The sequence below is a fragment of the Desmodus rotundus genome, chromosome 5, assembly GCF_022682495.2.
Source record: "Desmodus rotundus isolate HL8 chromosome 5, HLdesRot8A.1, whole genome shotgun sequence".
NCBI lineage: Eukaryota > Metazoa > Chordata > Mammalia > Chiroptera > Phyllostomidae > Desmodus > Desmodus rotundus.
In genome coordinates, this window is record NC_071391.1 from 83,967,563 (window position 1) to 83,994,739 (window position 27,177).

A 27,177-nucleotide genomic window follows, 5' to 3' on the forward strand; every position below is an offset into this window, starting at 1 on the left:
AGCCAGGGTCCCTTGATCTGGTCACCCCAGTTTCTTCAGACTTAGTCCCATGACAGTGGTGCCCATAGTCAGATCTCCCAATTTGAAGCAGTTCCTCTGAATTTTGGGTCCTTCAGTAGGTGATGGTTAAAGAAATGATTCTCCTCCCCACATGTAATTGATGCCTTCTTGGTTTGTATACTTATAAATCAGAGTTGTTTCTGAAATTTGTTTCTTTGTTTTTATGATAACCTATGTGCCCTGCAGAATGCAGATGAAATAAACTCAGGTAAGGACAGCATCGCTCTTCCCAAAGTGCATTATTTTTTAGGATCAGTGTTTGTTTGTTTTAATTTATTGATTTTAGGCAGAGAGAGAGAAATTGATTTGCTCCACCCATTCATACATTCCTTGGTTGCTTATTGTATGAGCCCTGACTGAGGATCAAACCCACAACCTTGGCATATCAGGAAGACACTCTGACCAGCTGAGCGGCCCGGCCTGGTCAGGATCAGTGCTTAGCCAAGACCCTCACATTATAGCCTCTGGGTTTACAACAACCCATAAACAAAAACCTACTGATGACCCAGTTCTGTTGTTGGTTGTCAGAGGGAACAGCCCTTGGAGGTTTTTCTCTCTTTTCTCTTGGCCGGTCTTTTGTGTAAACTGAATTCAGTTATTCTGAATCTTCCAGTGTACTCTTAGCTGCTCAAGGGATCCAAATAGTTTCTGTGTTGCTTGGCTCAAAAGCTCATTGTGCCAAATGGAACAAAAAGTCAGTCTTCAGGGAAAAACTCTTTTTAAAAGTGTAATTCAAATTTAAAACACAGACATAGCCATCATGTATAATAATATCACACAGATTACCATGTCAAACTAAGATGTCACTTTAGGCGTGTGTGTGTGTCTGTGTAGTGTACCTGCATGTGTGCGTGAGAAGGGTGGCTCTAAAGCTTTAAAGTGGCTTTCTTCTGAATATGAGACACAGAACTGATTTTAGTATTGGATTTTTCTTTTTGACTTCTGGCAGAGGCCTTCTTGGCATCTGTGGAGAAGGATGCAAAGGAGCGTGCCAAGAGAAGAAGGGAAAACAGAGTCTTAGCAGATGGTAATTGTCAGTCTTCACTTTTCAATAGCTGGGATGATTGGTGCTAGAACGAGCACACGAGCCTTTCTACAGATGTTTGAGGACATCAAGATTCCTGTGGGTGGGTTCATGGCGGGCCTAGGCAGTGGGACCTGGCCAGGTGGAAACCACCTGTCCCTGATGTAATGAACAGGGCACAGGACAGAGCTGTCAGTCAGCCTCTATAGTCCAGCCTCTTTCTAAAGCATATGGGTGGACTTAGCAGGTCTGATTGAGCAGTACCAAATGATATTTGGAGCTTAGGGAGGGATGGGAATAAGGAACCACTGCCTAGCCTGAGGCATAGATGAAGAAGTGAAAAAGAAAAAGGAAACAAGGAAACAAAGATGTGAGAAGGGAAAGGAGAAATGAAAAGAAAGACGGGTTATGTATGTGGCAGGCAACATACATGGCAGAGAAGGCTTTCAGCATTAATTTTTATGCTATCCGGGGGGCATGTGAGCTACAGATCTGAATGATACCGTATTTGCTAGACAATTAGTTGTTTGACCCTTTTTGTGAGACATTAACTCTGTAGACTTGGTCTCTGTGGCAAACTTGTGGCTCTGTGGTTCTCAGCCTTGAGGCAGAAAACATTTACTTTTTCTGAGAAGCAGCTTAGAAGACTTGGGGTGAATTTGGAGGAAAAAATCCTAAAAGTAACCAATCCTGACATATCTGCAGAGAGAAATGAGTGAAAAGTCCCATTTGGGTTGATGCAAGCTATGGCCTTCAAAGTAGGGTTGGAAGATCAGGGGAATGAAGTCTGAAAGAATTTTCTACTGAGTGGGGAGAGCTCACCTGTATAACCCTTATTCTCATAGCCCTAAAAGAAAAGGGGAATGAAGCCTTTGTCCGAGGCAATTATGAGACGGCCATCCTCTGCTACAGTGAGGGTTTGGAGAAGCTGAAGGACATGAAAGTGCTGTACACCAACCGAGCCCAGGTCAGTGAGCTGAGAATGTGTCCACAGGGTTTTCTCAGGGAACAGAGCCCCTAAACTTGAGAAGCAGAGAAAGATGAGACCAGATGGTACCGGTGGTGTGACAATAACTAGCTTTGGTTGGAGTGTGGGGGGACCCGGTTTGTATGGAGCATTTGCCAATTTCCGTGGGGTAAATACTCTCACCATGGTCCAATTTCAAGTTACCAACTTGAAATCTTCAAAGGAGGACGTGGGAAGAGCTACGCATAGTCAGTTCTCTCCTTAGTGTAAGTCAGCACCAGTGCATCACTGATGGTAACCAGGCACTTTTCCATGTGTATAAAGGAGAAAACTAATGGAATGAAATGACCTATGAGACCTTGCTTGGGATTCTGCCACCATTGGATTTGTCCAGCCTCCTTTCTGGCGGTAATCTGAACTTCTGAGGGCTCCTCTTCTGTTAATTTTCTTACTCATTGTCTTGTTCCCTCTTTGATTAAGATTCTGCAGCTGGGGTAGACTGGGGAGCTGATAGCCTAGAGCCCGTTTTGAGTTTCTAAAACCCCTGATGCCTCAGTTTTTTATCACAGGTGAGCTCAGTTTCCTGAAATGCGAGGTAAAAACTATCACCCAGATGTTTATTATTTACTACTTAATTGAAGGGACAAGGTTGATAGTTCTCAGCTGAACAAAAATGTCACCTGTGGCATTACCTTTGACGAGTACTTGAGTTTGTGTGTGGTAGAACTCCGTTGCTCAGGCCTGGGAAGTGGTCAGGTTCGTGGATGTGATTATCTGATGGTCAGTATGTGTCAGCAGGACCTGTCTGAGGGGGCCGTTTACAAGAGGAAGAGCCCTCGTCAGCCCCAATTTCTGTAGCTCAACGTTAAGAATGTCCTGCTGTGGTATGTTGAGGCCTTAGGAGGCCAAAAAGTTTGGGAAGTGACTGCAGTTTAATGGTAGATGCACCCAAGCTCGGTATTACCTCATTAGTTCAGCAGCCGAAGTTAGACTAGAGTTGAGATGTCACTTAACCACGGCCAGTTTGTGGAGAAAAATTGTTATAAAGAAGCAATTGGTCAACAAAATGGCCAAAGATTGATTTAGCACTGTACACTTTACCACCCTAACAAGATCATAAACTTTTTGAGGGCAAAGACTGCCACATGCCTTTCCCCTAATTCTTGTGAAGCAGATGTTCTGTAAATCCCTGTTAAGTTATGTAACACTGGGTGCACAGGAAGTCCATTTGGGATTTAAGTTTCTGTTGACGCTTCAGAAGAAACACTTAAACACAAACAATTAGTATAATTATAGTTCCTTTTTACTTATCACTAAATTTATCAGTAATCACAGTTCCTTTCTGTTTATCACTAAAGGCATCAATAATAAAGTGCCGCTCTATCACTGAAACATTTACTTACTGATTCTTGTTCAGTCCTGTTACTCTAAAATTATTTGAAAGCAGTAAAATTGAATTGCTTTTCAAATATTATGTAATTCAAACACATCTAATTCAGATGATCTATAAATTAGACTACCTGGTTTATCTAAATTAGTTAAATTTTTACTGCACTCAAGTTGAAACAGCACTTTGATTAGTTCTGGAGAATCACATCAAGAATGACTATAGATAAAAATAAGTAAAAGCAATGAAAGCTCTGGGGGAGGCAGTTCCTCCCAGCTTCCCCAGAGAAAGCTTATTTGGAGACAAATGCAAAATGTGCTGCCTGGTGTTACGAGTCATTTAAATCATTGACTATTTTTAAAATGCCTCCCTGTTTGCGTGCAGTGTTCGGAAACACTTAATGAGGACCCTGTGAATAGACTGTTTCTTCTTGCTGGAAAGAAAACCTGCCCTTTCGTCACTTTGTTTCTCCCCTGGAGCTAATGTTATGATCAATAGATGGCTGGTGTAATTTAGATAAATCACTTGGAAAAAGTAGTTCTTGAAATGTGGAAAAGCAAAAGAGAATGGGGAAGTTACAGGGTGTTGAATTCAGGCTTTAAAAAGAACAAAAGAAAAAAAAGGTGGTAGAGAAATTGTTTAAGTCCATTTAAACCTTTTCAGAGTCTGCGTGTATCCCGAATAGCAATGTCATGAAATCTTGGCTACAGTTGTCTAGAAGGATGCTAGCTTACCTCTCACATCCTCTGACTTTCGAATGCAGCCCCTAGCCCTGGAGGAAAGGGTGGTTCTTTATAGAACAGAGAGCTCGAAGTTGTCCACTTCAATTAGTACAGAATCCAAGTTAATGAAAGCACTACGTAGCAGCTTCTTTTCTAGGGATGCAAGGAGGTGCACTGCAGGAGTTCACTAGCTGGCTATTGCCTGTTCCCTCCTCACTTGGGTTGAATGCTGGCATTCCTATGAGTTATAATACTGACTCCTTAATTGGCTTGACCATGGAAATACCTCGTCAGATTTATTGATAGGAATGTGACAGTGCCCAGGGACAGTTCTGATTATGGGCACACCTACCTGGAGTATTGGCTGAGCTGGTGGTCACTGACAGGACTCTGGAAAATCACTTTTTCTCCTGGCACCTGGCTTTCCTTTCTTATTACAGGGTGATCACTGCTACTTTTAAGGAGCTTTCCAAAAGAAGAGCACTTAAAGTCTCCTTAGTAAAACTTGGTAAAAATTTATTGACCTGGTGTGTCCAATAATTAATGCAGAGGGCACAGTAGCCGTTGTGCTTGCTGTTCGCAGCCTTTCACTTGTTTACACGTTACTAATTCTTTGAAACTCTAAGTGAACTAAGTTTGATTTAGTTTGAGTGGATCACAGAATTCTGAGTCAGTTCTTGATTTTCCAGATTTTCCCCAATTCTAGGGGGTCCCAAGAGCACCAACAGCTCGTGGTGATGGTCTAACTCTTAAATGTCAGCTCATTTCTTGTATCCTTTCTTCTTGCTGTGCTTATGAGAAAAGATAAATTTTACCTTTTTTTGGTAACATCCTTACTGAAATTCAGTCATCACACAATTCACCCATTTAAAATACACAGTTCAGTGATGTTTAGTGTGTTCCTTTGCCACACTCAACATTTTCATAATCCCAGAAAGAAACCCTTTAAGCAGTTTCCCCCAACCCCACTCCTAGCCCTAGGCAACTACTACTCTACAGTATGTCCAGTTTCTGCAACTTTAAGCAAAATGATGTATAATGAAACCAGTTTACCATAGGGTAATTGATGTAAACAACTTAAGTTCCTATGGCATCTCACCAATATAATAACAAAGTGACACTGAACAAAATTATGTTATTCGAGGACTGGCTGCACCTTCTATCCCGGTACATCTGCTAATTCTGGACATTTTATATAAGTGAAATCACATAATATTTTACCTATTGTGTCTGGCTTCTTTTATTTAACATAATTGTTTCAAGGTTCATCCATGTTGTAATGCGTATCAGTACTTCATTCCTTTTTATTTCTGAATAATATACTATTGTATTGGGTATACCACATTGTATTTACCCATCCATCAGTTGATGGGTATTTGGATTGTTTCTACTTCTTGACGAATACTGCTGTTAACATTGGTGGACTAGTTTTTTTGTGAACATATGTTTACAGTCCTCTTGGGTATATACCCAGGAGGAGCACTGCTAGATCATAAGGTGACTGCACCTAACTGGTACAATAGGTAACCTTTCATCTTGTGAGGAACTGGTGTCTTCCAAAATGGTTGCATCATCTTACATTCCCACTAGCTGTGTATGAGGGCTCCAGTTTTCTTACATTATTGCCAACACTTGTTATTATATTTTTATTCCCTTTATCATTTGGTTTCCTCCTAGAATATTCACAGAGGCACAGACTCTAGAAGATAGCTCTCCTTTGTAGACATGTTTAGTGTGCTGTGTATTATCTTTTACTGCTCTAGATCCTGCTCTGCCCTGTTCTGTGCCCTGAGGAATGAACTCTGTGGACTGGCCCCTTTAACTTCCCTGCTCTATAGCTTCCATTTGGGTTCAGCCAATGAGGTCAGAAGGAAGGAGGACAGTGACATTGGGGTATTTACTCTCCCAGCTTTGGCTGTAATAAAGGCCACAGCCCCCATTAGGCAGCACTTGTCACAAAGCTGCCCTCTCCTATTTTGTTCATTGCTCCTCCTCCTGCCCCTGCAGTTCTACCAATGTTGATTGCTGTTCACTGTTGCTAGCCCTGGTACATTCCTGCTGGTTTTCCTAAGCCCTTCCCTCACCTTGTAAATAGTCCCTTTATTAAACTTTCCTCGTTACCTGAGCATGAGTATGCTATCTGTGACCCGCTGGGACCCTGACTGATACTGGAAGGGACGAGTTACTTCTCATCACCATAGGACTGCTTTCTGTGTTAAATAAAGACTGCTTGCTACTGAGTTGTATGTGCATATCAGCTGTTTGTGTCATTACAGGCCTACATAAAACTTGGGGACTACCAGAAGGCAGTAGTGGATTGTGACTGGGCTCTGAAGGTGAGAAGGTATTTCCTCTTCCACACGATGGAGCTGCGCTTGCTCGGGCCAGATGCTTTAGTCCGGAAGTGAATAGAAAGGAGCTGCTGATGTATCGTGGTGGGAAAGGGTATAGGCACTACATGCAGAGCCTCGATTCTTTATCAGTAAAATGGATAGAATAGAATTGTTTGAGGGTTATGATAATATACATAAAATATATGCTTCTTAGTACTCCAGAGAAGCTGCTGTTAATATTGGTTTTTCATGTTGCAACAGCTTATCCTTTGCTATTGTGTTATCAGAACTTTGCTTCCTGTGATAGTGGTAATGCCTCCTTCTCTTTCAAGAGCCAATGGGAGCCTGTTTCTGCAAGATCATTCTTCCTCATCAGTTTGTGCTTTTCCCCTCCATCTCTAATAACTTGGAGATGTAATATAGCACCCCCTATTTGTAGAGGATGCCACAGAATTCTTGCAGAAGAAAGAATTCCTGTTGGTCAGCCTGGATATTAGTCAGGCCTCAGGCAGATAGCATAATATTGTGCTTTGTATTTACTAAAGTGACTGAAATTTTCCAAATTAGACATTCAAGGTGGGGACAAATAAGAACTGTTGGTGGAAATATTACAAGAGTTTTTTAAAAAGAAATTCATGATCACTTCTTAGGAACATTTTTTCAGATGCCTAAATGTTTATTTATTTATTTATTTATTTAATTTTTAAAAAATTTTATTCAGTTACAATTGTCTGCATTTTCTCCCCATCCCTCCACCCCACTGATGCCTAAATATTTAAATAGCCCTTAATCCACGTTCCCTATATTACTCTGTCATAGGGCCCTTAACTGAAAACAAAAACAAAAACAAAAACAAAAGCAGTGCTTCTCACACTTCCTCACCAAAGAGCTGTTAACAGCACCAGTGTGAGCCCCTGGAGGGTGTAGAAGCAGAGAGCATGAGATTTCTTTTTAGACATGTGTTTTATCTTAAAACGCCTTGTGAATTTTGCATTGCACTCTATAAAATTTATCTGCTTGTCTTAACATATTCATATTATTTTAAATAACATAATCAAGCAAAATTGAAGTGCCAGGAACATACCAGATTTCTCCTGTGACTTGATTCCGCAGTGTGGCACACCTACCCCAGCCAAAGGAGCGCGTGGCTCCAGACCACAGCACATTCTGACAGCAGCATTTTGGCCACATCCGCCTCCTTATTTTTTATTAGGAGGGTAAGCCAGGAAAACAAGTGAGTTAGAAATTCACCTTTGCCAGTCCTGGTTATGAAACAATAGGATCATCCAATGCTGCCATCTGGCATGCTTGATTTCTTTATCCCTTAGAACGTATGCAGCGAATCTTGTCCCATGGTATCATCGCAGTCTTTACGTTGCAGGAACTGCCCAAAGCTGAAGAAAGCATGGGGTCTTCACAGCTCCAGCGTAGATCTACTAACCTGCTTTATCACTTTATTCGGTCACGATCTCTTTTTCTGCCATTCTCTGTAAGAGAAGAGAGGGACAATGACATTTTCCTCAGTGGCCCCAGCAATAACAGCAGAGACCACCATTTGCTGCTTGTTGGCCATGGGCCATCTTGTTTGAGCCTCACATCATTCTACTCTATTATGTTCAATACCGCTGTTATCTTTATTTTTCTGACAAGGAAGCCTAGCCTCGGAGGTTAATTAAGTGCCCTGTGCGGGATCACATGGCTGATGTTGGTCTAACAGTAAGCTGGTGCTCTGAACCATCTACTCAAACAGCCTCTTCACCGAAACCTTACACCCCACAGCCCCTGGGTGGTGGTCTCATTCCCTTCTGAGGAAGAAATGAAATCACCTCTTGGGGCTTCTAGGGGTATCTTTTCCGATCTGAAAAGGACCAAAGAGGACATCACACCATCACACCATCATGCTGATTCAGGATAGCACACTGGTCTGTTCCCAAGTGTTAATGGAAACACAATGTAATTAACAGTGAAACCCAGGAAAAGCAGGCCCAACAGAGCCGACATTAAAAAACGCTGACACTCAGCAGCCAACCTTGTTAAATGCCCAGCGAGGCTCCCGGTTGAAGATGTTTGGGTAAACACTTGGAAGAAGGGAAAAAAATATGTAAGCAGTTCTAAAAGCTGATATTGGTTGGCTCTACATCAAAGCTGTGAATTAAAAAGTTTCACTCTCCTTAAAAGTAATATACCAATAGTGAATGTCCATGGCACTCCATTATTAATAGCATTAGTACTTTCATGCCAATTTAACATTTTCGACACTTGGGAATTGGCAGAGACAAGCCCATGTGATGGTATTTGTCAGGGAAGGTAAGGCAGCAAAGCTGGTTTCTATTGGGGTCGGTCACTTTCTTAGCACAACACTTCCTGCACAATAAAACACAACTTCTGAAGGCAGGATTCCGTTTAAGGGGGGATGGGATTCACCTGAGATAATCCTGGTGTGGGTCAGCACATAATCAGAGAAGAAAAGGGGAAAAAATCTGTTAGCAACCCTCTGTCTCAGTGCCTAAGGAAGGTAGTTGCAACGACACCCGGTGGCAGAGAACCACAGAAGGCAGGACCAGGCCCCGGTGCTCGGGGGCCGGGCTGCTTTTCCCCCACTGTGACCTGCTTCTGCAAACTTGGGCTCTCATGAGCTGCAGTACAACAGTTCTCTCTTTTCCCTTGGCCATGCCTTTCCCACTTCCTCTATTCCCTACTCTGTGAAGTCTCCAGGGTTCAGTCCTCGGCTCCCTGCCTTTCTTCTCTCTGCAGTTTCTCCCTCAAAACTCTTGTTTCTCTCATGGGCTCAACTCTCATCTCTGCAAATGGCTCTCAGACCTACTTCCGCAGGGCTGCAGGTTTTCATCTGTGTGTCTGGGCATCATCTGAAATAAACTCTTCATCTTCTCACCCAACCTCGCCTGACCTACCTCTTTCTGCTAATGGCACATGATGTCTTCCAGGCATCTGAACTCTAAACTTTTGACTTGAAGTCATCCTTCCCCTGTATCGTTTATGGTTAGTTGATGCTACTCAATTCTTTCTTTGACAGAGCTCTGGCATCTGCACTTTCCTTTCACTCCCAGGGTCGCTAGAACATCACTTGTTAGTGCCTCATTTGAAGTGATTATTTGGTCTCCTCCCTTATCTCTCTGTCTTTTCCTTCTCTAGTCAGTTCTGCACACTGCCTCCAGACCAATTTTCCTACCCACGGCCATGGATTACATCCTCCTCTAGCCTGGTATTCAAGGCCTCCACGTGGGCACACTGTCTAGCTCACCCCTTCCAGCCCGATCTTCCCTGTGCCTCACATCTGCTCCTTGTTCTGGACTGTCCACTGAAGCCCTTTGCCCTCTTCGACCTCTGGACCTTGCTCACCCCATTCTCCCTTCATCCTTCTCTTTTTACCTCCATGTCATTCAAGATCCAGCTCTGATGCCTCCCCTTTGTATGCCCTTTGTTAGGCTATATTTCTTCAGAGTATACTTCCTTCTACTGAACTGCTATAGCGCTTTTCTGAAGGAGATTTTGTGTAATTTTTAAGCCTTTGGGGCCTGGAATCAAGTGGCCAGATTTTAAATCCTAGCTCTTTAACTTAGCATCTATATGACCTCGAGCTTCTCTAATCTTTAGTTTCCTCATCTGTAAAGTTGGGATAATAACTGTACTTTGTAGAGTTGTTATAAGGTTTGTATGAAGTAATGTATTTGAACCCTATGGGAAGGACTAAACACTAACACACCATCATTTCTATTATACTGCCATTCACGTAGCGGCAAATCAGGAAATGATACTTAAGAAAATTCATGCATCTATGAAGGGCTCTCCAATAACAATTATTGCAACTTCTTCTATTGTTATTCAGCTTTTCTTTACATTGTTTTTGGTTCTGAAATGGATTGCTCTTGTTACTGCAGCAACAACCATTGATAGCATGTTGCCAACACTGCACTAATGTTTTACAAGTGTTTCTTCCTCACAACAGCCGGAGAGGGAGAGAGATACTATAATTATCTTCACTTTCCACATGAAGAATATGAGCATCAGGAGAGTCAGGCAGCCTGGCCAGCATCCCACTTCTGGTGAGAGCCACGCCAGGGCTTCACCCAGGGCTTTTTAGACTCATGAGCTTCACTCTTAACCTCTTTAAATCGAAACCTCTGAATGGCTTCTGACTCAGCACAATACCTTGCACCTAAAAGGGATTCAATTACTTAATTGGATGTTTTAAATTGTAGTTTGTGTTTCTGGGCTAGTTGTTCCCTCTGGAGTTACAATAGTTAGGAGCAGGCAGGTGCAGAGCCCCTGTACACATGATTTAGCCTCGGCTCTAGGTTTCAGTCCTGCCCTTTGAAGGCACCCCTCCTGACCTTAAATAAGAGTATAAGCTTCCAGTATATATGTTGTAGTTTATTTCAGGGGAGGGACTTCCCAGGCCTACTGAGATGTAATAGTATTTGCCCAGAATAAATTGTACTGTCTTCTAATAAAGCAGTGGTTCTCAAACTTGGCTGCATATTTAAATCACCTGGAGAGTTCAAAAAATATTGATGCCTGGGCCCTACCCCAAAGTACAAGTTAATTGGTGTGGGGTTCAGCCTGGCTGTCAGAAGTTTTATAAGCATCTCAGGTAATTCTTATGTCCTGCCAAGGTCAAGAGGTCTTCTAAACTAAGGGTTCCTCTTTCCTGTCATTAAATGGGAAGGAAAACTGACAAGTATCGTTAATCAGCTTGATAGAGAGCCTTCTTGTGTGTCCGGGCTCCTTGAAGACATCAGTTAATCTAGACACAGATGCATGGAAAAGTCTTAGTCGTCACCTCTAGGAACTGTCCTGAGAACAAAGTTTGTCCTTCACTCTATTAACTAGGCAGTTAGGGAAGTGCTGGTGACTCCCAATCATCTGAAATGTCTAATTGGTCATTCTCTTTTATGCAGTGTGATGAAAAATGCACAAAAGCATATTTCCACATGGGAAAAGCCCACCTGGCTCTAAAGAACTACAGTGTGGTAAGTGTGTAAAGGAATGTAAGTGGCATGTTTGACCAATCAGAGCTGTGCTTCAGGTTGTCTCTCCTCCAAGTTGATTAGATATTAATCCACCTTGTAGTATTTTCCAGGGCAAATCTTTAGATATTAGAGTTGGGAAGGATGTTAAGGGTCATCCAGTGCAGTCCCACCTGCTGTAGAAACCACTCTGCAGTATCTTCTACCAGTGTTCGCAGAGCCCTGGGAGAAGCATTCCTTAAGAGAAAAGACAAAGCAAAAAGGTGAAAACAAAATTTACTTGGAATCTCATCGCCCAAAAGTAATCATTGGTGCAGGTATATATTCACACCAAGGTATTATATATTGATAACAGCAGCTTTATTGAAATATAATTCACATACCAAATACTTTTTCTATGTGAAATATACAATTCACCAGTTTTTAGTATATTAACAGAGTTGTGAAACCATCACTACAATCAATTTTAGCACATTTGTGTCACTACCCCCAAAAGTCTTATACCTGTTAGCAGTCACTCCCCATCCCTCCACCCCAACCTCAACCCTAGACAACCACTAATATGCTTTTGTCTCTATACATTTGCCTATTCTAGACTTTTCATCTCAGTAGAATTATACAGTATAATTTTTTGTGGCTGGCCCCTTCCACATAGCGTAATGTTCACCCATGTTGTCGCACAGCACTTCATTCCTTTTATTGCTGAATAATGTCCCATTGTACGGAGGCGCCGCATATTTATCCATCAGTTGATGAGCACTTGGGTTGTTTCCACTTGGGGCTATTAGGAACAACCACGTACCAGTTTTTATGTGGACATTTACAATACCGAGGAGTAGGTCTGCTGAGTCACATGATAACTCTATGTTTATAGCCTTTCGAGGAACTGCCCCAGTGTTTTCCAATGTGGCTGCACCACTTTTATATTCCTACCAGCAGTGTATGGTTCCAATTTCTCCACATCCTGGAGAAATAACAACACCTGTTATTATCTGTCATTTTGATTGTAGCCGTCCTAGTGGGTGTGAAGTGGTGCCTCATTGTTGCTTTGCTTTGCATTTCCCTAATTGCTAATGATGTTGAGCATGTTTTCATGTGCTTGTTGGTCATTTGCATATCTTCTTTGGAGAACTGTCTCTTCAGATCCTCTGCCATATTTGTACTATGGATACAAGTCCCTTATTGCATAAATGATTTGCAAATATTTCTACCACTTTTGTGTTGTCTTTTCACTTTCTTGATGATATCATTTGTAGTGGGACAAAATTTTTTATTTTGATGAAGTCTAAATTACCTGTGTTTTTCTTTGGATGCTTATGCTTTTGGTGTCATTGCTAATCTAAGATTTACTTCTATTTTCTTCTAAAAGTTTTATGGTTTTAGCTCTTAAATTTAGATCTCTGATCCACTTTGAGTTAATTTTTGTATATGGTATAAGAAAGGGATCCAGCTTCACATTTTTATATGTGGATATCAAGTCACCCATCACCTTTTCTTCAAAAGACTATTCTGTCTCCCACTGAATGATTTTGGCACCCTTGTCAGAGATCAATTGATCATAAATGCATGAGTTTATTTCTGGACCCTCAATTTTGTTCCATTGATCTCTATGTGTGGTCTTACACCTATACCACATTGTCTTGACTCCTAGAGCTTCGCAGTCAATATTGAATTGGGTAACAGTCTTCTAAATTTGCTCTGCCTTTTCAAGATTGTTTTAGTTATTCTGGGTTTCTTGGTTACCATACAAATTTCAGGATCAGCTTGTCAATTTCCACAAAGAGACCAGATGGAATTTTGATGGAGATTACATTGAACCTGCAGATCAATTTGGGGAGTATTGCCATCTTAACAATATTAAGTCTTTCAATCCATGAGCATGGAATATCTTTCAATGTACATGATATTATATTTTTAAAAAGAAATTACGTTTGCCCTGGCCGGGTAGCTCAGTTGGTTAGAGCATCGTCCTGATATGCCAAGGTTGCAAGTTCAGTCTCTAATCAGGACTCACCATACAAGAGTCAACCAATTAATGCATATGTAAGTGGAACAACAAATAGATGTTCTCTCTCTCCCCCTTTTCTCTCTTTCTCCTTCCTCTCTCAACAATCAATAAATTAAAAATTTTTTTAAATGTTGCCTCCTATTGTACATTTTTAAAATTATTTTCTTTGTTGGATTTTAATTCTAAAAGTAATGCAGGACTTTTAATAAAAGTAATAAGGTCAATAATAGAGAAGTAAAAAAAAGTCAATCTTCCCCTCTCTACCAAATTCTATTTACTCATTTATTCATTCACTTATTTCACTCAGCATATATACATTGCATGCTTTCTATGTTCCAGGCACTGCCCTAGGCAACAGGAATATAGTAATGAACAAAACAAAAATTTGACTTAATTGAACTCATATTCTTGGGTAGGGGTGGCTAGGAAAGAGATACCAAATTAAATCAATGTGTAGTATGTTGGGTAGTGATAGTGTTAATGGAAAAACTAAATCAGGAAGCAGGGAAGGTATAGAGTGGTCAGGGAGGACCTTTTTAAAGGAAAGGAGGTAGTGAGGTAAAGAAGATATGTGGATATATAATGGTGGAGTGGTCCAGATGAAGAGATGTCTAGAATAGAGCAAGCAAGGAGAAGAATGATAAGAAATGAGGTCAGGTAGGTGATGGGATGTGTGGGGGACTTAACCCCTAGGACCTTGCCGGCTTTGGGAAGACCTTGGATTTTACTTTGAGTCAGCTGAGAGCCATTAGAAGGTTTTGAGTGAAGGAGTGAAATGATCTGCCTCATGTTTTAATGGCTTATTCTGCTGTATTGAGAATATATTTTGGCATGGCAGTAAAAGAACAGAGAACTAGTTATAAGGCTTTTGCAAAAAATTATCCAAGTGAGGAGATGATAGTTTGGACAGCGTAGTGATGATGGAGGTGATGAGAAGTGATGGGATTCTGAACATACACCAACAGTGAAGCCAACAAGAATTGCTAGTAGATTAGATCTAGAGTTAAAAAGAAGTATCATATAAGGTCACTGTCTTAGTCCTTTTGGGCTGCTGTACAATAAACGAGGTGGCTTAAACCACAAACCTTTATTTCTCACAGTTCTGGAGTGTGGGAAGTCCAAGATGAAGACACCACAGATTGGGTGTCTCATAAGGACCTGCTTCCCAGGTTATAAACAACCGGAAGAGTGAGCAAGCTCTCTGGGGTCTCTTTCATAAAGGCATTACTCTCATTCATGAGAGCTCCGTCCTCATCACCTAATCACCTCCCAAAGGCCCCACCTCCTAATACATCACCTTGGAGTTCAGGTTTCAAATAGGAATTTTGAGGGGACACAGACATTTAGTCTCTAGCAGTTACCATGTTTGATGTGCATCTTCTATCCTGAGACACTGTTCTCTGGTTAATGCAACGTTTTTCTTCAGTTTATTTCTTAATCCTAACCTTCTAGACCAGGCTAATGCGGTAGCGGTAGCTCGGAACTGGGTTTTTTTTTTTCCCCCCTGGCTTTTTCTCTTGGTGCCTGGTTATATTACCCTCTGAGCAGTTCTTGACATCCCTGAGGACAGTACTGCCCTAAACCCAGCATCATGTGCCATGAACTAAACTCTTTCTTTTTCCAGAAACTTACTGTCTAACAACTTCTCCAGTGAGAGCCCCTCTCAGGTTTTCCAGCTCACTCTTATATGCGCAGCTATCTTCGCAGCCCTATACCGTTAAGTGGGCACTCCTTGTTTCCTGTTCCCAAGCCTCTGTCAACAAGGACTCGAACTTTATTTATTTATTTACTCCCTATGGGCACATCTGACAGGTAGCCTCCTGTTCTCTCTCAATGCAAATATCATATCTAGATTTTGTATTTACCTTATGATTATTCCTGTCCCAGCCAGACATGACCCCCAAGGATTTAGGACTGGATATTTTCTACCGCAGGCTATATGACAACACTATTTTTAAAACTAAATCCTGAAATAATACCTGTTGCCTCACTGAACCAGAGAAGCCTAAACAAACTGTCAAGTATATGCTGTATTCCCATGCCTACCTCCTATGCTGGGAGCAGGAGGAGGCGGGGAGGAAATAACGAAGAAGCCAAGCCCTGTGGTACCCAGTGTCTTTCTTATCATCACCTTTGCCCCCTAACCACTTGTCAAGGTCTTGTTTTTTTTTTCCTAGTCTAGAGAATGTTTTCAGAAGATCTTAGAAATAAACCCCCAGCTGCAGACACAGGTGAAAGGTGAGAATATTCCATATCCTTCACTTGAATTCTGCTTGCCCTTTGTGCTCTGGCCTCTGGCTGCCTTCCGTACCTTCTCTGTGCCTGGCTGCAAAGCCACAGCCATGCCTGCCAACCAGTCCTCTGTTAATAGGCTGCCCTGCGACTCTTTCCTCTGTTCTCCAACTCAAATCTTTGCCTTTTTCCTTTCTATACCATCCTCCTTGAGAGCCTTCTAGACAGGGAATGGTATTATTCTTGCATCCCCAAGTTGTTTTAAGGTTCTGGGTACAGACTACACTATTTCTAAAATTTTCCTTGCTGAAGATGAGTTTGAATTATTTTAATGCATTTTGCCTCTCAACGACCCATCTTCAAAAAGGGTGCTCCTTGTATGGTGATGTTGATGTTAGGGTTGTTTTTTTTTGTTTTCCTCCCCGTTTTGCTAGGTTACCTGAATCAAGTAGATCTTCGGGAGAAAGCAGACCTTCAAGAGAAGGAAGCCCATGCATTGCTGGACTCAGGAAAAAACACAGCCATAACGACCAAGAATCTCTTGGAGACTCTTTCTAAGCCTGATCAGAACCCCTTGTTCTATGCAGGGGGCATTGAAATCCTGACTGAAATGATGAAGGACTGTAAGCCAGAGATGTGTGTGAGCTCATGCATGTTGTCGGTGTAAAGGGGCAGAGTGTAGAGGTCTGCCCGCATGACAAAGACTCCCTTCCTTCCACAAACATTGATGGAAAACATACTATAATGTAGGTGGTGAAGGGGGTGCATAAGAAAAATACCCCCACCCCAGCTACATCCTCTCCTGAGGGAGTGCATGCGCTTGACACACATGCCAGAAACACCACATGTTTGCAATGTAACAACATATACATAGCATGCACTCATTCCATGTATGCTTACATCACATACAACATGCACTCACATCATATCTATCACATATACCACATTCAAACACCCATAATGTACACATAAGACATATCACACCATATCATATACTGCACATATTCACCCCTCAACCTGCTCCACATATCCTGAACATAGCCACACACCCTTTGCACACCCTGCATATACCCCATATACACCCAAACACCCTGCACTACCCCTACAAATCCCCAACCATAGGGAAGTGGAAGGTGGAATTTTTGTAGGATAAATAACTGTAAGGTTCACCCCAGTTACATTTAATGGTTGCTTAGGAAGTGTAAGCAGTATCAGAGCAAACACCAGCTCCTCCTGCTAATGAAAGCCATACTGCTCTCTGTTACCAGTTCTTGTAAATATTGATATGAGGGCTTAAACCATTTCGTGATTCAGTGACAGGATGTTGTTGGTACAAATAGATGGAGTCTCTGACTTCCCATTATTGCACAGTGGGGGTGCTCACATATTCCCTCCTGTAGTTCCTTGGGAATTGTAGGCTTCTCTGTAGAACATGGAAACGGCTTCAGAATAAATGTTTAAGAACAGATAGATATGCCAGTCCTTCCTGGAGGTTGAGCAGTTCCTGGAGATTTCAGAATGATGAGTTGTCAGATAACCCACAGGACCACCAGTCTCAGCCCTTTCTCTGAACAGGATGCCCCTCCCACTGGGGCCCTGGATGGCAGGTGATAGCTGTAGATTTCAGAATGTTAATGTATTTGTTTCTGCCCAAACTGTAATTTGGTGAATTGGCATTTCCTACTGGGCTCCTTGTTATCAGCTAGCCCTGTTACAGCTAGCCATCAGCCGGACAGTCCAGGAGTCTGACGTGGTTTCCTCTGAATTTGTTTCAGGCACAGAACGAACTTTATTCAGAACACATAATGGATTCAGCATCATCAGTGGAAATGAGGTCATAAGAAGGTAGGGATGTTGGTAGAGATAGCCAGCATCAAAGCAAGGGAAAGACAACCATTTGTCATGAAATAAGACACTGATCACACAGGCAGAGACTCCACTGCCTGTGGATGATACCACCTTCAGTCCACATTGATGGCTCCTTGAAGAGTGCAGGGATGCTACATGACACCCCTTGAACTTTGAGCCTCAGGTAGTTTGCATCGGGCCACAATTAACAACTGCAGTGAGAAAAGGTCAGCGAAGCTTCCCAGGGTTTCTCCCAGCACTTCACAGTCAGAGAAATGGCTATTTTTGCCGGTGTCCCACCAGTTTCAAGATTGCTGTTTGTTCTTCTCCTCTTTTGGAATTTGCTGATCATTTCAAGAAATAAGATCACCTGGGTCTTGAGTGATCCCATTTAAAATTTCATCTGAAGAATGACACATATGACAGGAAGTTGTTTGCTGAAATTATTTTATTTTGTATTTCAGTTATTCTGCTGTAGTTCCTGAGGCTCAGGACACTGCTCTGGGTTTGAGCTGCCAGCACATGTTTGCATGCGTGCAGAGGCCCATGAACCCTAAGCGGGGTACTGGCCCACCATTCAGGGGCCCTGGTGTGACCAGTGCCCACAGCTCCTGGCTCACCACCCACCCAGCATGCAGCCCGGACTTCCTCAGCCTGCAGCCTTGTCCTGCAGCTCTCAGTTCAGTGCTTAGCAGTCCTTTGGTCCTGGTGACCTGCAACTCAGGATTATAAAATTACTTTCTCAATGCTGCATTATAGGATGCTGTTGGTAAAATAAAACCAAATGAAAAGAAGATTAAGACTGATTTCCAGTTTTAATATTCTGTCATCTCCATTCTAGGTGCTTTTCCACAGCAGGAAAAGATACTGTGGAAGAGACCATGTGTGTGTCCGTTCTCAGGCTCTGGCAAGCAGTGTGCAACAGGAACGGTAAGGCTGGATCATCACAGTTCACCATCGTTAATGCCCGTCAACATGGGACCTCCATGGGCCGGCATGGTTGTTTCCCCAGAGGCCGGGCCCTGCAGTTGTCTCCCCATGGCCCGGCCTTCCCTCAGAAAAAGCATATGGATCAGAAACAAGGCCTGCACTACAGTTATGTCTCTGGCACATCTTATAGCCGCCTTCACCGTGGCCAAGGTCACTGTTAGCATAATGAGTGGTCTCATCACCTGGGCATTTGCTCTGCTTTCTGCAGACTTGTGACATCTGCTCATGTGTTAGCAGTGGGGTAGCAGAGCTTTTCCTTTACTGTCTGCCTAAAAATACTGGATTTTTATTTTTTATTTTATTATTATTTTTTTTTTTCTGACTGCAGTACCCATTTTAGCATCATGAGCTTTACAGTCATCTCTGCCAGTATCTTGTGACACTGATTAGTGTGTAATATTGGAACAGTAAAGTGTTATAGGGATTTTACTTACCTTGTTAACTTTTAGCTTTTTACATATTAGCATCTTCCAGGGTCTACTAAGTTTTTGTAGTTGCTTCTGTCTTCACCTGAGGACATGCCCACTGATTCTACAGAGAGGGGAAGGGTGAGGGATAAAGAGGAAAGGAAACATCACTGCAGGAAACATTAATCAGTTGCCTCTCATACACACCCTGACCGGGGACCAAACCCTCAACTCAGGCATGTGCCTCAACTGGGAATCAAACCCGCAACCCTTCTGTCACAGGACCACACTCCAACCAACTGAACCACACTGGCCAGGGCTGGGGTTTACTAAGTTTTTATAGAATCTGATCATTTTTGTGACCTCAGTGTGAATAAAAAATTGCACTATTTCCCTCATTTTTTAAAAACTATTTTGATAGGAAAATATCTGACATTGGACACAAAACACTGAAAATGAGAATAATGATGGCTGTGTCTCCTTTTCATAGGGCTCCTGTAAGGAGCCAGTGGTAGAGTTTGTGGATGTAGTTTGTAAACTAAAAAATGCTAAATATGAGATAATAAATTTTTTTTCTTGATTTAGTAGAGTGGAGGAATCATCGTGAGTTCTAGAAAACTAGAGAATCAGAGGCTTCTTCCCTAGGGGAATTATGCTCAGACTAATATCATTACCAAGATGCCCTGTTACTCTATAGGATGCTGTAGTGCCCAGGTGGTGATTTTGCAAACCCTCCTACAGAAGAGTGAGGGGACAGGGCTTGGTGATGATATGAATGGGACACACTGTCCGTCTGTACAGCCCTGACTTCCTCAGCCAGCATCCTACTTTGCTTTCTGTGAACCTTGGGGAACCATTTTTCTTTAATATCTGAAAATATATTGTCAGACACAGCCTGTGATGTAAATGCTCCATCTCAGATCAATGGCATCTTGGTATAACCAATTCAATAAGTACAGAGCAGTTTTTAAAAAGGACAAGGGACTGCTTAAAAGTAAAGAAATGGAAATATGTCCATGATATGTTGTTGAGTGGGAGAGAGAAACCAGTGTAGGATGTATATTTTTTTCAGCAATGTATTCTTTTGTTTACTGTTTATGCTATTACAGTTGTCCCCACTTTTTCTCCCTTTGCCCACTTCCACCCAGCCCCACCCTTTCCTCTCCCTAAGTCAATCCCCACATCACTGTCCGTGTCCCTGGGTCATGCATGGATGTTCTTTGGGTAGTCCCTTCACCGTCTTTCATGCAGTGCCTCCCCTTCCATGTCACCTTTTTAATGTTCATTCAAGGTGTAAACAATAGCTCCTCTCAGATGAGCTTACCTGGAGGGGGCACAAGAGACAGGGACTTTTATTTTCAGATTTATTCTCCTTCTGTTATTTCAGTTGTTTTCCAGTATAAGAAAAAAACATGTAGACTCTGCTCTGTTTCATAGCTTAGCCTCACACTCCAGCTGTACCCGTGCCTGCGCTCAAACAATTCACACACCTGGACCCAGGTGAGGGGGGGCGTAAATCCAGTGCCGCTCCCCTGGAAACAGCTTATAGTCTAGGAGGGGGCATGCTTTAGTAATGAATGTTCCTGGGGGACAGTCTGATTTTCCAAAAAGAACTCAATGGTTGCTCTGGCCATTATAGGAAAGTTGATGGTCTGAAGATATTCCACAGTTCAGCTGATTTCTTTTCATTTTCTCACCTTTCCAGATACATATACTAAGGAGCCTTTGACAAGAATAATAATAGCTAATGTTTGTGTGCCAGTCCCTGCTGTATGCACACCCTATGGTCACTCATTTAATCCTCATGACAGCTGTTAGGTAGGTCATCTTTCCCATTTTACTAATAGGGAAACCAAAGCACACAGGAGTTAATAGATGGGCTAAGGTCATCCACCTGGTCTTTCAGACTTAGAAGTTTGGTTCTAGAGTCCGTGTCTTTTTTTTTTTTAATTTTTATTGTTATTCAATCATAGTTGTATGCCTTTTCTCCCCATCCCGCCACCCCACCCCAGCTGAACCCACCTCCCTCCCCCACCTCCACCCTCCCCCTTGATTTTGTCCATGTGTCCTTTATAGTAGTTCCTGTAATCCCCTCTTCCCACTGTAAATCGTGAATTGTGCTGCTATGAACATTGGGGTGTATAGGTTCTTTTGGATTGGTGTTTCAGGGTTCTTAGGGTATAATCCCAGCAGTGGAATTGCTGGGTCAAAGGGAAGTTCCATTTTTAGTTTTCTGAGGAAATTCCACACTGTTTTCCACAGTGGCCTCACCAGTCTGCATTCCTACCAACAGTATACTAGGGTTCCCTTTTATCCACATCCTCTCCAACATTTGTTTGTTGATTTGTTTATGTTGGCCACTCTGACCGGTGTGAGATGGTACCTCATTGTGGTTTTAATTTGCATCTCTCTGATGGCTAGTGATGCTGAGCATCTTTTCATCCATGTCTCTGGGCCCTCTGTATGTCCTCCTTGGAGAAGTGTCTGTTCAAGTCCTTTGCCCATTTTTTTATTGGGTTGTTTCTCTTCCTGGAGTGCAGTCGTGTGAGTTCTTTATATATTTTGGAGATCAGGACCTTGTCTGAGGTATCATTGGCAAATATGTTTTCCTATACTGTTGGTTCTCTTTGTATTTTAGTGCTGTTTTCTTTAGCCATGCAGAAGCTTTTTATTTTGATGAGGTCCCATTTGTTTATTCTTTCCTTTATGTCCCTTGCTTTAGGGAATGTGTATGTGAGGATGTTGCTGCATGGAATGTCTGAGATTTTCCTGACAATGTTTTCCTCTAGGACTTTTATGGTGTTACGACTTATATTTAAGTCTTTTGTCCATCTTAAGTTTATTTTTGTGTATGGCGTAAGTTGGTGATCGAGTTTCATTTTTTTGCATGTAGCTGTCCAGATCTCCCAACACCATTTGTTAAAGAGGCTGTTTTTTCTCCATTTTATGCTCCTGCCTCCTTTGTCAAATATTAATTGACTGTAAAGGCTTGAGTTTATTTCTGGGCTCTCTGTTCTGTTCCATTGGTCTATGTGCCTGTTTTTATGCCAGTACCAGGCTGTTTTGATTACTGTGGCCTTGTAATACAGTTTGATATCAGGTATTGTGATTCCTCCTGCTTTGTTCTTCTTTCTCAAAATTGCTGCAGCTATTCGGGGTTGTTTATGGTTCCATATGAATGTCTGAAATGTTTGTTCTATATCTGTGAAATATGTCATGGGTACTCTAATAGGGATTGCATTGAATCTATAAATCGCTTTGGGTAATATGGCCATTTTGATGATGTTCATTGTTCCAATCCATGAGCATGGTACATGCTTCCATTTGTTTGTGTCTTCCTTAATTTCTTTCTTCAGTGTTGTGTAGTTTTCTGAGTACAGGTCTTTTACCTCCTTGGTTAGGTTTATTCTTAGGTACTTTATTTTTCTTGTTGCTATATCAAATGGGATTTTTTTTTCTTGATTTCTGTCTCTGCTGTTTCATTGTTGGTATACAGGAATGCCTTTGATTTCTGAGTATTGACTTTGTATATCTCTGTTATGCCAAATTCATTTATTAGGTCGAGTAGTTTTTTGGTGGAGTCTATTGGATTTTCCATGTACACTATCATGTCATCTGCAAACAGTGACAGTTTCATTCCCTCCTTTCCAATTTGGATGCCTTTTATTTCTTTTTCTTGTCTGATTGCTGTGGCTAGGACTTCCAATACTATGTTGAATAGGAGTGGTGAGAGAGGGCATCCTTGTCTTGTTCCTGATCTTAGTGGGAAAGCTCTAAGTTTTGTCCATTGAGTATGGTCTGTAGGTCTCTCATATATGGCCTTTATGATGTTGAGGAATGCTCCCTCTATTCCCACTTTGCTGAGTGTTTTTATCATAAATCGGTGCTATATCTTATCAAATGCTTTTTCTGCATCTATTGATATGATCATGTGATTTTTGTCTTTGCTGTTCTTTGTGTGATGTATTATGTTTATTGATTTGCAAATATTGTACCATCCTTGCATCCCTGGGTTGAATCCCACTTGGTCATGGTGTATGATCTTTTTAATGTATTGCTGGATGCGGTTTGCCAATATTTTGTTGAGAATTTTAGCGTCTGTGTTCATCAGCAATATTGGCCTGAAGTTTTCTTTCTTCATTGTGTCTTTATCTGGTTTTGGGATTAGGATGATGCTGGCTTCATAAAAAGAGTTTGGGAGTCTTCCATCAGTTTGGATTTCTTCGAATAGTCGGTGAAGGATAGGGGTTAGCTCTTCCTTAAATGCTTTGTAGAATTCTCCTGTGAAACCATCTGGTCCAGGACTTTTGTGTGTTGGGAGTTTTTTGATGACTGCTTCAATTTCGTCTGCTGTTATTGGTCTGTTCAGGTTTTCTGCTTCTTCTTCATTCAGTTTTGGAAGATTATATTTTTCTAGGAATGTGTCCATTTCACCTAGGTTTTCAAATTTCTTGGAGTACAGTTCTTCGTAGTAATTTCTTACAATCCTTTGTATTTCTGTGGTATCAGTTGTAATCTCTCCTCTTTCATTTCTAATTGTGTTTATTTGGATCCTCTCTCTTTTTTTCTTGATTGCCTACTTGAAGGCTTGTTGATTTTGTTTATCTTTTCAAAGAACCAGCTCCTGGATTCATTGATCCTTAGAATTGTGCTTTTAGTCTCTATGTCATTTAACTCTGCTCTAATATTGGTTATTTCCTTCCTTCTACTTGCTCTGGGCTGTCTTTGTTGTTGTTCCTTGAGTTCTTGTAGGCGTAGGGTTAGGTTGTTTGTTTGAAATGTTTCTATCTTTAAGGTAGGCCTGTATTGCTATGAACTTCCCTCTCAGGACTGCCTTCGCTGTGTCCCATAGGTTTTGGGTTGTTGTGAGTTCATTTTCATTTGTTTCCAGAAAGTTTTTGATTTCTTCCCTAATCTCGTTCTTGACCCATTCATTGTTTAATAGCATGCTATTCAGTCTCCATGATTTTGAGTGTTTTGGGTTTTTTCCTTTGGGGTTGGTTTATAGTTTCAGTCCCTTGTGGTCGGAGAAAATGCTTGACATGATTTCGATTTTCTTGAATTTGTTGAGGCTTGCTTTGTGTCCTATCATGTGGTCTATCTTTGAAAATGTTCCATGTACACTTGAAAAGAATGTGTATTTTGCTTGTTTGGGATGTAAAGCTCTATATATATCAGTTAAGTCCATTTCATCTAGGGTATTGTTAAGTGACACAATATCCTTCTTGATACTTTGTTTGGAAGACCTTTCCATTTTTGACAGTGGGGTGTTAAAGTCCCCTACTATAATTGTGTTGCTGTCAATATCTTTCTTGAAGTCCTCCAAGATTTTCTTTATGTATTTGGGTGCTCCTATGTTGGGTGCATATATATTTACAATGTTTATGTCTTCTTGGTGGATTCTTCCTTTGAGTATTATGAAGTGACCTTCTGGGTCTCTCTTTATGGCCCTTCTTTGGAAGTCTATTTTGTCTGATATGAGTATTGCTACCCCTGCTTTTTTTTCCTGTCCATTTTCTTGCAAAATTTGTTTCCAGCCCTTCACTTTCAGTCTGTGTAAGTCTTTTTTCCTGAGATGGGTCTCTTGTAGGCTGCATATGTGTGGGTCATGCATTCTTATCCATTGAGCTATTCTGTGTCTTTTGATTGGAGCATTTAATCCATTCACGTTTAAGGTTATTATCGATAGGTTGTTATTCATTGCCATTTTTTCATGCCTGTATTCCTCTCTTTCTCTTTTCCTTCCTTTCCTTACAGCAGTCCCTTTAGCATCTCTTGCAGAGCTGGTTTGGTGGAAGTGTATTCTTTTAGACTTCTTTTGTCTGGGAAACTCTTTATTTGGCCTTCTATCTTAATTGAGAGCCTTGCTGGGTAAAGTAGTCTTGGTTGCAGGCCTCTGGTTCTCATTACTTGGAATATTTTTTGCCATTCACTTGTGGCTTGGAGCGTTTCTATTGAGAAGTCAGTTGCTAACCTTATTGGGGCTCCCTTGTATGTTATTTCCTGTTTCTCCCTTGCTGCCTTGAAGATCCTCTCTTTGTTTTGGAATTTTGCCATTTTAACTATGATGTGTCTTACAGTGGGCCTCTTTGGGTTCCTCTTGTTTGGGACTCTCTGTGTTTCCTGGATTTGGGTGACTTTTACTCTCATCAGATTTGGGAAATTTTCCATCATTACTTTTTCAAACAGGTTTTCTATCCCTTGCTCTTCTTCTTCTCCCTCTGGTATTCCTATTATACAGATATTATTACATTTCATGTTGTCTTGCATTTCCCTTAATCCCTCTTCATTCCTTCTGAGCCTCTTTTCCTTTTCTTGCTCTTTCTGGGTGTTTTTTTCTACTTTGTCCTCCAGCTCGCTGATCTGATCCTCTGCTTCCTCAAGTCTCCTTTTGATTCCTTCTACTGTGTTCTTCAGTTCAGAGATTGTATTCTTCATTTCCTCTTGTCCCTTGTTGATAGTTTCTATTTCCTTTTTCATGTTGATACAGTTTGCAGTGAGTTCATTGTAGTTTCCCTGCAGTTTCTGGTAGTTCTCTGTGAGCTCAGTGAGCTTCCTGATAACCATTGCTTTGAACTCAGTATCTGACAGTTGACTTGCCTCTATTTCATTTAGCATTCTTTCTGAGGCTTCTTACTTTCCTTTCATTTGGGGATTGTTTCTTTGTCTTCCCATTCTTTATGAGACTCTTCCGGTTAGCCTCTGCTTCTTAAATTGATCTGTTCTGACTTCCTGGGTTTATGGTATGAACTTCTATGGTAGAGTGCCAGTGGGATTCAGTGGTGCCGTCTCCTTAATCTCCTGTGCTCACTGGTCTTGAGCTGACGTTTATGGGTGTAACACGGTCTAACTCTGGTCTTTTCAGAGCTCCAGGTTTTATTGTCTCACCTGTGGGAAGAAGAGAAAGAAGTGGGCGGGGGGGGGGGGGAGGGAGAAGGGAAGGAGGGAAAAAGGGAATAGAAAAGGAAAGGAAGGAAGGAAGAAGGAATAAAAAAGATTGGAGGAAAGATAAGAAAAGGGGATATTAACAAAATTAAAACAAAAAAATAAATAGAACAAAAAAATAAATAGAAGAAGGCAGGAAGAAAGAATAAAAAAGGTAAAGGATGGAAGAAAGAAGGAATACAAAAAGAAGAAGGACTGAAAGGAAGAAGGAATTCAGGAGGAAAGGAGGAAAAAAAAATGTCTTCTGCTGACTTTAAACCAGTCAGGTTAGTTCTGCTGGTTTTAAACCAGTCAGGTTAGTTCTGCTGGTCTTCCTGTCTGTGAAACGGGAGATGGTGGTTGGAGGGATTGGTTTCACTTTTTTCCCTTCCTGAGCCACACTCTTCCGCTGTTGTTCAGGCTCCAGTCCTGTTCCTCAGGGTCCTTCTGCTCCCCACTAGGCCTTTAATTCACCAGTTGTGCTGCCCTTGAGTTGCACCAATTAGGGGCAACTCACAGTCCACCTTCTTGCTCTTTGCTGTCTTAGATGCTAGGGGCTCTCAGTGCTCCTACGGGGTAGTTCAGCCCCCTAGTGGGTCAAGTCTTTCCGGGGAATGCAGTCTCCCCTAGCCCTGCAGCTCCCCTCTGCTGGGCATTCTGCCTTCCTCCTAGTGAGCCAGTAGGCCCTGCAGGGCTCTGTGCCCAGCGCCACTTTGGGTCTGCACTTGGGGGCAGCCAGCCACTGATCCCGTTGCGCACCCACCTGAGGTTTCAGGTGTGGGTGCCCAGCCAGGCGCTTTTTGTCTGTGCGCCCAGGCAGCTGGGCTGTTTATCAGGGCGGGCGCCCACCCGGGGTTTCAGGTGTGGGCCCCAGGCCACTGATTGGGGTACGCGCCCACTGGGGCGCTTTGGGTCTGGCGCCCAGGCAGCCAGGCCGCTTATCAGGGCGCGCGCTCACCCGGAGTTTCAGTTGTGGGAGCCCAGTCCGCTGATCTGGGTGCGCGCCAGCTGGGCTTCGGGTGAGCGCTGGGGCTGCTTTTCTGCGTTCACAGTCCAGGGGCTGAGGGGGGAGGGTGGCCATAGGCCGTGGCTGCTGCGGAGAGTTCTCTAACTAGCTGCTGAGTGCCTCTATTTTCTCTTTTTCTTTTTGAGAAATTCTTCCTATTCAAGCCCCCCTGGTCCAAACAAGCACCTGGCTGCTCACACAGCCCAGCCTGGCCCTCTCCCAATAATCCTGCAGCAGCCCCTGCGCCAGGGCCAGGGCTTCAGCCTCCCTGGTCTCCAAGC

At 42.2% G+C, this 27,177-nt stretch overlaps 1 protein-coding gene across 8 annotated transcripts in view; it reads left to right on the top strand.

Moving 5' to 3' along the window:
• Nucleotides 1-27,177, top strand: part of TTC12 (tetratricopeptide repeat domain 12) — a 53,038-nt gene that overhangs the window by 10,515 nt on the left and 15,346 nt on the right. For 5 of the 8 annotated variants that reach the window (XM_071221484.1, XM_071221489.1, XM_071221485.1 and 2 more), the window contains 9 exons: nt 247-268; nt 1,010-1,087; nt 1,930-2,051; nt 6,437-6,496; nt 11,413-11,484; nt 15,667-15,727; nt 16,156-16,359; nt 17,497-17,566; nt 18,411-18,499. In XM_071221484.1, coding sequence (XP_071077585.1) covers nt 247-268; nt 1,010-1,087; nt 1,930-2,051; nt 6,437-6,496; nt 11,413-11,484; nt 15,667-15,727; nt 16,156-16,359; nt 17,497-17,566; nt 18,411-18,499 — 778 coding nt within the window. Of the gene's footprint in view, nt 1-246; nt 269-1,009; nt 1,088-1,929; nt 2,052-6,436; nt 6,497-11,412; nt 11,485-14,589; nt 14,597-15,488; nt 15,560-15,666; nt 15,728-16,155; nt 16,360-17,496; nt 17,567-18,410; nt 18,500-27,177 lie in introns of all 8 variants that reach the window. The other 3 variants (XM_071221490.1, XM_024570832.3, XM_071221488.1) reach the window with 3 other exon arrangements.